The sequence below is a fragment of the Olea europaea genome, chromosome 18, assembly GCF_002742605.1.
Source record: "Olea europaea var. sylvestris chromosome 18, O_europaea_v1, whole genome shotgun sequence".
Lineage (NCBI taxonomy): Eukaryota > Viridiplantae > Streptophyta > Magnoliopsida > Lamiales > Oleaceae > Olea > Olea europaea.
Genome location: NC_036254.1, coordinates 2,906,857 through 2,918,201, shown reverse-complemented (window position 1 = coordinate 2,918,201; position 11,345 = coordinate 2,906,857). Strand labels below are relative to the sequence as shown.

The 11,345-nt window shown below is 33.7% G+C and overlaps 1 protein-coding gene across 1 annotated transcript; it reads right to left on the bottom strand.

The window, feature by feature from the left end:
- Positions 1-204: 204 nt before the first annotated feature.
- Positions 205-1,775, bottom strand: LOC111367148 (ATP synthase subunit epsilon, mitochondrial-like). The gene is made up of 2 exons (XM_022987877.1): positions 1,524-1,775; positions 205-466 (listed from the first exon to the last, which is right to left on the bottom strand). Exons 1-2 carry the CDS (start codon positions 1,705-1,707, stop codon positions 441-443), a joined length of 210 nt encoding a protein of 69 aa, XP_022843645.1. The 5' UTR covers positions 1,708-1,775; the 3' UTR covers positions 205-440.
- Positions 1,776-11,345: the final 9,570 nt, after the last annotated feature.

Here is an 11,345-nt window from a genome sequence, read left to right as displayed (position 1 = left end):
GTTCGAATGCTCGTTCCAGATTTATGATAGTCCGAGAGAATGAACAATATAAACTTTGCTAAAACGGTGTAGACGAAAAGTTTAATACTTAGCTCAAGAGTTGGGCTTGGATGCAGATAGTAGCATAAGAAGAATAAAGGGGGAACTTAAATCACATAGTTAGGCCAACAGAAATTTAGACGAAAGAGTGACAGCTGCAATTTATGGAAGTCAAGTAGAACTCTGAAAAACCATTTTAATGAAAATTAGCATCCACTAAGATCCAACAAATTTCAATAGAAATCCAAACCATAGCAGTTGCATTATTGCCAATAGAATTTGATGCACGATCTGACATCATTGTCTATGCCCAAATTGTGAAGCCAGACAAAAACAAAAAATGGAAATTGTTCTTCAGCTGGAATAAACTTTATAGAACAGTCAATGGCCAATGACTAATATCATTCAGGAGTATCCGAGCGGATGGCTGAGACAAAAGCCAGAGACAAAGTTGAATCAGACAGTGATAATTTCAGAAAACAAGCTTAATGTCATGCCAACAACAAAATAAAGATGAACAAAAACTAAAACAAAAATCATGTGTAGTTTTTTATTGAACAATAACCAGAACATCAAAATCAAAGGGCAGCACAAGCATGTCAATACATAAACCAGAGTAAACCCATGACCAGTCTATCATCACTGGCCATGATCAGATGATTTATTCTCATGAGAAAAGTATAAACAAGGCAAAGCCCATATCAATCATCTATCTCCTCTTTCATTATTTCTCACCAAAAAGCATACTATTACTATGTTTGACAGCACGCAATTAGAACTTCAATATTGAACACTACAGAAAATAAATTTCAAATTTATCTGAAAATTTTTCCAATTTCAGGGAGACCGAAAATAACACTAAGTCAAAACTCCCATCAAATCAAAGATTTCCACCTTTATTTCTTATCAAGACTCAGAAATCCATCTCAAACTGTCAACCTTGTTGGGAGGGATAGTCCAAATCTTAATATGTTGGCATTTAACATTTCGATATTTAACCAATATGGAATTTATCCCTTAACGTGCCCACAAGACAGTGGTTCATTTCGGTTCATTTCAACATACCAATTTTGAAATCCACGTGAGTGTTTGAGTCTTAATCAGATCAAATTCCGTTTTTATGCTTAATGGAAAGCTGAGGTTCCATGGGCAACCTTGTTTAAGGAGTAGCCAAAACCTTATTTGTTGGTTAATATTGCCGCATTTAATAAATGTGCGGTTTATCTTAACAGTTCTAAACCAATCCCAATTCTACATTTGTCAAAAATAATAAACAGAAATCACAAAATAACTGAATCAATCAACCTCAAATATCACTTCAAAACCACTCAAAGAAAAAATTATTCAAAATGTGAAATTCAAACAATAATCAGAAAATCAAATAAACCCTAGATCAGAATAATTAAAAAACTTCATTTCCAATTCTAATTAAACGAGATAACAGAGTATTGAGGGAGAAGGACAAAGAGTAATAGAAAAATTACTGGGTTTCTGGGGTTTGCCTTCAACCCATTGGGAGACGGAAAAATGGACCTTCTCCCGGGTCAAGGCTTCGGATCGGTATGGCTCCTTGAGACACTGCCTCACAAGGTTCGCACACAGGTTTGAGTACGTTATGTAGGTCATCCCCGCTGCCCGCCAAAACGGCACCGCTGCGTTTGATGCCATTGCTCTCTCACTCTTCTTTTTTCGTTCTTCTTTCTCTCACTAACCGCTGCTGCTGCTGTCGTGCGTGTATGAAATATGAATTGAGATCTAGGCTGGTGCTTTAAAACGAGGAAAATTAGCACAACTGGACCTCAACCTATGGGTTTCTGCGCAACTGGTCCTCAATCTATGGAATTACTATGTAAATGGTCCCTAACCTTCAAATATTATTACAAACATTCTTAACCTTTCAATTAATAAGAATCGATCCTTTTAAATAGTCTACACCAATTGACCGTTAAAAATATCGAACTTTTGATGATAAAAAAAATGAAATATTAAGAATTGGATTTGTTATAAAAACGTGACACTTAGGTTATCAAAATTCGGGGAAAATTTAATTTTTTTCTATTTGCTTTTTATTTAGTAGATTACACATATGTTCTGTTACAAACTCGAACAACGAACGAAAACAAATGAGTGAAGTTAGTTAAGTTTGGTTCGTTGAAGAAACAAAATTAATGGAGGCTAGCATACGTTAACAAAGTTCTACTATACAATGCTCTACCTAATGAACAAGTTTAGTTGGACTATTTTTCGAGTTTGTAATTCTATGAAAATTTTGAACCTTTTCTAAACTCATTCAAGTAAAACATATTAAAATTTCATAATTTTCTAAAATTATTAAGCAACACAATCGAACACTCAATTACACGCCAAAAGTTGTTCTCGAGTATATTGAACATATCACACGATAAAAGGCATAACTTATCCTATCGATCTTGAAATGACTTGGTTATTTATAGGGATTTCAAACCCTAGTGGACTCATTGAATTCAGTTTGAGGTGATGGTCTGATAATTGGACATAAAGCTGAAATTTCTACTTTATGTTTTTATATGTCCAAATCCAAAAAATCATATTTTCATGCCACAACTTATACCAATGTGATTTAACAAATATCAATTCATAAAAGTCTAATTTCATGTCCAAGTGAAGTACAAGTTCAAATAATATTGTTAATCCGTTACCTTAGTCTTAATTTTAAAATAATATAAAAGTAAATCCTACACATGAGAACCTTGTACTTTGATTTGATTTCCATTCCTCAGTTTCTTCATAATCCATGCAATCTCCATATATTCACGATCCTTTCTCAATCTGAAAATTTTCCATATATTCACGATCCCTTTGAAAAAACTATGCATATTCACATGTAAAATATAAAAAAATTTATACCAAAGATAGTTTCATGTAATCCGATTATTGGTGAAATCTTTGATTCCGAAGTATTTCCTTAGGTTGTAAAAATCAGTTATTGCCATAAAACTTTAACATTTACCGATTTGAAGAGAGGCGTGGTAAAAAAAAGAAAAAAAAAGTGTTATTCCTCTTCTTGTAACCTCATTTTTTACTCAAAAAAATTAAATGGAAGAGTTATGATAATAAACCTTGTTAAATTGATACTTAAATTCGAGATCTAAAGAGTTTTTTACTCCAAAAATAATTTTTTATGTGAAAATATCTCCAAGGTAACTTGAACTATGTTGTAATCTTCGAGAACCAAGTAGATAACCATTGTGCTACAACCCAGGTATTCAATAATTCTTTGGATTAAAATTCATTTGAACTTAAAAGACTTATATGTTTGGGCATTTGGCCAACCTATGTATTTGAACTTTTCTTTCCATAATTATGTGGGTTGAGCCTCCAACACTCGTATCTTAAATGGATCAAACCAATCAAAACAAATATTTTTTGGGACCTTACAATTTTGCTCTCCACTCTCCTTATGATAGATACATACAGAACAATATACACTTCCCTCGAGTTCCCTGATAAGTGTGTTTTTACACACTTATTTAGTCCACAGAACATGACTAATTATTGATAAAATTGGTCGATAATGACTTAATTCTATTCCAACACTCGTATCTTAAATGGATCAAACCAATCAAAACAAATATTTTTTGGGACCTTACAATTTTGCTCTCCACTCTCCTTACGATAGATACATACAGAACAATATACACTTCCCTCGAGTTCCCTGATAAGTGTGTTTTTACACACTTATTTAGTCCACAGAACATGACTAATTATTGATAAAATTGGTCGATAATGACTTAATTCTATGCAATTTCATGTTATAGGGCCATATTGATGGATATAATGGAATTCATGAGAAAAGATTCAAAAAGGGCAAAATGAAAGAAAATAAAAGTTCAGGGACCAAAGTACAATTATCCAAAAGATGGTCCGACGGAAAAATCAAGGAAGTGAATGAGCTAAGTACCAATTTGGTGATATTATAGGATGATGGAAATAAAAGAAACAATTGAAAACGGACTAAAGTTAAAGAAACTGAAAGTTCGGGGACCAATTTGCAAATAATTCATAGATGAGACAGGCGATGGAATGAAGATTCAAGAGTCTTAGAGATCATTCGGATGAGAAAAGGAGTCAAAGATGTGAAATATGGTCTAAGTATTATCAAGTATCAACTTTCTGGCGAAAAAGCAATGCTTGGAATTTTTTGTATCTACTTGAGACCCATTTTTGGCATAGTAAAAATCAGAATTTGAGAATTCCTATTTCTATAAAAATTGTATATCTTTGAGTTAGCTTCCTGACTCACTTCGAATCACTTCAATCGGAGATGAGAAGAGAAAGTTATGATCAAAATACTAAAAGCTATTCGACGGAAAAAATGTTTGAACTATGCGGTCGCATAGTTAAAAATCTATGCGATCGCATCCCTTCTTTCATCTATGGGACGGTAGATCCACACTGAATCATTCCATTCGAAAGGGGAGGACGACAAAAGAGAAGGTCTTCGGATTGGACTTGGGCCTCAGCTTTTTGAAGGTTTTGGCTCTTCCATCCTTCATTCCACTTGGGCATCTGGTCGATACCAAGCATTGATGATTGATCACCTTCGCTCATCGAGAAAGTTGGGCGAGGATATGGGGTAAACAGGGGGGCGCAAGAGGGGGCTGCTCGCCTTTTGAATAGAAAGAAGTGGGAAAGCGGAGGTGATTTCGGTAAACCTTTCAGAGACTTCAAGTGGGCATTTTGGCATAACTATGAGGTCGCATAGCTTTGTACTATGCGGTCGCATAGACCAAAATCTGGGATCGATCCTACAGTTTTCTATTTTCGATATAACTTTTTTGGAACTCGATTGGGATGCGATATAAAAATCTAGAGCTGTCATATTTCGGGAGAGAACGCATTGGAGGAGAACAAAACACATCTTGGAGACGAATTTGAGGGAGATTAACGAAGGATTTCACGAAGATTATCAAGATTTCACGCATATCTATAATCCGGTGATGTTTTATCTTCAAGAATTCATGTATTCCTTTATGTTTTCCATGCTAGGCTAGAAATTCTTGTTCTAGGAGATCGATGAACCTTGTAATGTGATTCTTAACTCCTTGCTTCATATTTTTGACATTAAAATACTTTCGATTATTTTGAATGATTTATATGCATTTAATTTCTTCCGCAATTAAGGGCCCGTAATTGTGTAAGTTTTGGTGACTTATTTCTTACATTTAAGAGAAGGGAAATAGGTTCGACAAGGTATAAATCATCGTAGAGTCCGATAGAAGATAGAGATATACCGCTATGTTCTGCGTGAATCTTTAAGTGATCACAAAACTACATGCATTTTTGTATATTTGCACCCATCATAGAGATATAGGCTGATGGTATATGAGAATAGGTTCAACTTTGCTCGAGAGAGACTGTTGGATAGATCCAAGAGCATTGATTCCTCATAATTTCAACGTGTTGTCAAAATTATATAATTAGGGTTAAATTGAGCATTGCTTGGGGATTCGTAATCCTAGTGCGTTATACATTCATTGAATTCAATAATTTGTGTTCCAAACATTCAATTTGCATCTTTAGTTCATCTAAGCATCAATTTGCATTTTGATTCATTCAAGTCATACACATTTGCATACCTAGTTTAGGTTAGGGTTTAGTTAAGCTAAAAAAAAATCACTTTTGACATTCTTGTTTCGGTTAAGGTCAAGATAAATAAAATTAGGCTACTCAATCTTTGTGGGACAATATTCGAAACTCTAAATTTTACTTTATTACTTGTTAACGAACCGTACACTTGCGATGAATTAAATCGAAAGAAAGTATTTCGTGAACATTCCCTCTCTCAAATTATCAAACAAAAGTATAAGGAAATTTATAAGCAATCAATGTGGGTTTGAACTTGAAAGTTTTTAAAAATTAATGTGGAATACATGACGATGGATACTGATACACACAATTCATTTTATTCTGCAAGATATTGGAATAACAAGCTAGTTGTTAGATGGCGTTTTAGTATCCATAGTTCTCTATTTCATTGAGATTTTACTCTGTTTTAGAAGATATTAGTCCTAAAGAAATGTTGTGCATATCATCTTAATGATAAGATTATATCATGATATGCTATGGTATGTTTATAATCTTCCTATTTTACTACTCATTGAACGTCACTATTCATAGTCATTTCATAAATCATGTAGGAATTAGGTGCATATATTCAGAGGTGTAAGCATTTTTTCGAAGGGTAAGAATGCTATTTGGTGTCACCATTCACCAAAACGAATGTTTGGTCTTATATCCTCGAAGTATATTTTGTACACTAATTTGGGCCTTTAAGTTAGAGTATTTATTGATTATTTTGATGAATTGTGATTTAATTCTATGTGTAACGTGTTTGTTAAGTACAAATCGACATAAATGGCGGAATTGGAGAAAAAGTGTGAGAATGGCTCATTGTAAAAGATTCAAAATCTAGAGATTAAAGTGCAAATATACAAAAATTGTGTAGGGCTTCACGATGAAGATTCGAGAGTAATAGGGGTCAGTTGGATGATAAAAGAAGTTAAAGGGGTAAAATGTAGTAAAAGTACACTTAACACAATAATTTTCAACCGAAAAAGTTATGCTTTAGATATCAGCCTCAAATTGAAACTAATTTTTGGCATAGCGAACGTTCGAATTGGAAAAATGATATTTCTAAAAGAATTGTAAGCCTTTGATTTATCTTTCCAACATACTTTAAATTACCCCAATCAGATATTAGAAGATAAAGATATGACAAAAATACTGATAACTCCTTGGGACATAACTAGGCGTATGCCTGGCCACCTAACATAGGCCATTGAAGCCATTTTCTGTCTCAGAGGCATGCGTCTTGAAAAAATACAAGGAGAAAATTTCGTTTCATTTTCTTAATTCAACAAATTTTGGGATGATATCTTTGGCATCTTTTATTACCTAAAGAGGTGTAGAATGTGGAAAAAACATTATTTTATCATGGAAGAGAGTCTAGCAATAGTAGAAGAAGAGTTTTACAACAAGAATTGAATATTCAAGGCTCGGATTGAAGCCAATTATTGAAGAAGATGAGTTTTCACGATCTTCTTCTAGTTAATTCATACATGTGATGTCTTCTCAATATTTTTTTTATATAATATGACTATTATAATGCTAGGCTAAATTTCTTTTGTATTGGGAATGATAAAACCAATGGTAATGTGTTTTTGGTTTAAATATTAAGTATTTTAGTGAATTCTTGTGTTTTGTGATTAACTATGCATGCTTATTGTGTTACTTGATTGATTAGCTACTATTTAGGTAACTTGTCACTTATTGTAATGTTGGGAGACTCATAAAAAGTTAGAACATTGCATAATTGATACACGGACAATAAGTGTTAGGAATAATATTTATGACGTATGTGATTTTGTTTGATAATCGAGTGGTTGAATGCATTTCTTTACATATGAAATCGAATTAGAAATAGGATCAGGTCGTGCTTACGATATATTTAATTTATCTTGAAAAAGAAGATTAAGCAATATAATATTATCAATTTACACGTACAATTGAACAACATTAAACTACCAAATTCGAGATTTATAAATTGATGTCAATAAATGGATTCTAAATCCAATATGCTTACTTCATAATTTGATAAAAATTGATATTTTTAAATTATTTGTAGCTTAATTTAGGATAATTACAAAAATAATCAACTTTTTCATGTTACGAATATCGAATTTAATAAAAATCGATACACTATAGTTAACAATTATTCCTGTTGGATGATAACTCAACTCATCACATTATTACTTCTCAAAGATCATGTGTGTTTGCGAGATTTTATCAAACAATAAACATGAGATGACTTATGAATATGTGAACCATTACGATGCCCAAATCATGAATATTAGAGGATCAAACTTTCTATTTCATGAAATAAGAGTTAATGAGCCCTATGTTTAGTTAGTAATCTTCTACTTCATCTTTTGAAAAAATCCTACTCGAAGACTGATTTTGAAGACATCTCTTATGTTAAGATAGTTTTGTTGTAAATAGAGACGGTATGATGTCATGAGCAATTTTGAACAACAAGTCGTGATATGACCATGTTAACCTTTTGTTATACACACTCACACACACACACACACACACAAAATTTTCACATATTAGATCCTATCCCCATCCCATGGACCCCACCTATCCCATCCAATCACACCCATCCCAACCCAACCGAGAAATCTCTAAAAATTCAAATCTCTCTACACCCCCACCCTGACGGATCCAACCTCCACCCTACCTCATTACAGCAAACTCCAAGAATTAAAACGCTCTCTTTTTCTCTCTCTCTCTATACATTTACAGACACAAATAACTTTACAGGTGGTGGTGATGATGTGGCATTGTGTTTTGAAACTGGATCTGCATGGTAGCAGTGACAATGCATTGTAGGTTATGAAGATGCACTATAGTTAATCTGTTTGATGGTGGTGGTAGTAGTGGTGGTGAGGAAGTTGCAACATTTTGAGTACTGTATGGTGGCGTATTGTTACATTGTAGTTGACGAGATTTGTGATATGTAACCAGATATATAGTTTGTGACCAAACCTGGGTTATTTGTGACCAAGTCAGCGTAATTTGTGACTCTATGTAACCAAGTCACTGACATGTGTTATTTGTGACTAATTATGACCAAATTCGTATTCAGTGTGATTGTTTATGACTAGACTAGTCTAATTTGTGACTCACGGTTAATCTAGTCCCAGATAAACAGAATGAAGACAGAATTGGTCACATCCAATCGCAATAAATACATACTTGATCACAAAGGATCACCACAAATAAATCTGCACACATCAAAGCCCAATACCACAACCCAACAACTCCATCACTCTAATGCACCGCCACTACTACCTTCAACTCAAGTCTGCTTTCACCTCAAATCCACAACAATCACCATCACTATCACTTCCACCAACACCTTCAACAAACACTAACCACCACCACCAGTATCACACCAACAACAATTTGATGTATAACAATCTCGACCACTAGTAACCACCCATAGTTCCAAAAACTACCACCTCGACCACCAACAAACCACCCATAGTTCAAAAAACCAACCACAAATTAGAAAAGGTATGACGATGCCACCAACTCTGATTGCAGTGTTTTTACTCTGCAATGACACAAACTGCATACCACCACCACCAACCATCAGATCTGATTGTAGATCAGAACCAACAAATCCAGTTCATCACTGGTTCAAAAGTTTCTACGCAAGCAGCGATGGTAGCAACATTACCAGCGCTAGTAAGCAGCATCATCAGCACTGCTTCTGCTGCCAGAAACATTGTCAACGCTACTATGATTAGGGTCTGGTTCAAGCGCTGCAACGAGTCACTGCTTCCAACAATGACGACGCCATTAGCGCGGTGAAACTTCTGATAATGCTGGAGAGGTGGGGTGAGAATGTTTAGGTGGGTAAGTAGGTAAAGAGAGAGAATAAGAGGGTGAGAACTTCAGGATGTGAAAATGAAATTGATTTTGGGATGAATGGGATGTTTTTAATTATAATATTAAAACCTAATTATTAACTGATTTTTGAAATAAAATTTAATCTCCTTTTTTTTTTTATTTGGTTGAATTAGTCTTTAAATGTAGATTTCTAGGTAAGTTTCCCGAAATGAATTCAATGCAATTTTTTTGCAAGTTGAGATCTTTTATCCAACTTTTATGGTCCAATATGTTGTTCATCTAATTAATCATTTGACACATCATTTTAAATTAATATATTCTTAATTTAAATTACTTTAACTACTATTTAACACTGTTAAATACTTTCTTTCTTACACAAAAAATAATGTGTCGATAATTAATTAAATGGATAGCAAATTGAATAGCTAAAATTGGACAGCAAATATAAACTCATTTTTTCCCATCCATTCTATTCTACATAACACAATATTGCTGCCTATGCACACAACTTTATCAAATGACATAATATCCTCCCCATGTAACCACAAATTCAAAACTTATTAAAAAATAAAAAAGCTAAATTTTGGGAACTCCCTTTGGATTCTCACCAAGTTTCTCCCCACCCACCATTTTTCAAATGTACGCTTAAATATGTCTCTTTATATGTGTTTTTCCATGCATGAATAGGCAAGACAATGAAAATTCTAATGTATATGCATACAACGAGGTGTAAAATTAAAAGGAAGTGACATGAAATCATGCATATGACTAGGATGCAGTAATCCCAAATTAGAAAAAATAGAAATTTTCGAGTTACCTCCACTTTTTCTCCTTTCTCCCTATGTAGAGATGGAAGATACTTTCCTTTTTTTCATTTGGTAATTCTAATAATTTATCCGGCACTGTAACTATCATCGTTTTATAGGGGTAAAAATTATGATTAAGGAAATATTTTCCAAAGGAGCAGACATATTCATCAAATCTAACTCTTATGGCATAAAAATTGACTAGACATGACACTAATAAATCGCTAAAATTTTAAATATGAAACTCCAATTCATGCACATGCATGGCACCATCAATGTATGTTCTTGGCACACCTAACAACATGATAAGACATGACATGTTAACTCAAGTAATAGAGTGAACATACATGTGAAGAGGGGGGCCGAGACCCATTAGCTTTTTCAGGTAAAAAAAGAATTTGTTTAGGTTAACACAAAAATATTCACTAAGTACAAGTTTAGTATAATTTTTTTTTATCGCCTCCGACTCCAATTTACTGCACAAGTAAAGGGGCATTCATAAACATCTAGTGCAAATGTCATAACGACAGTTTTACCCTAAAACCCAAAGCCCATTAGGTGAAATTACATTGATATCGTTTTGATTGTTATGTCCAAAAAAGGTTCTTATCAACTGCCATTTCCTAATGTTATAAACACACGTTAGTATGCAATTCTAACATATTACATTGGTCATTTCTTTCTTTTAACGTTGATTCGATCTTCTACATTTTACCCTGTAAATTCACATTAATGTTTAGAATTCCATTTGATATTGGCTATGAAATCACTGATATTAGCCAACGAGACAACTGCATTAGCATTTAACATTGTCTCATCCTCCCTCCTCCAATTATGTTTGTAAAAATGTCTCAAAAACACAAAGTAAATCGACAGAAAATTAAAGAACACAAAGATTTTTTGCCTAAGGCCTGGATGTTTGGCCAAACGGCCTACTCACCAAGTTGAGCATTCATAAAAGTGGTTATTACTCTAAATCCACTAGAAGTCACCAAAAATAATAGTGCAAGATTCACACTCAGAGATTCAACAGATTTTCCT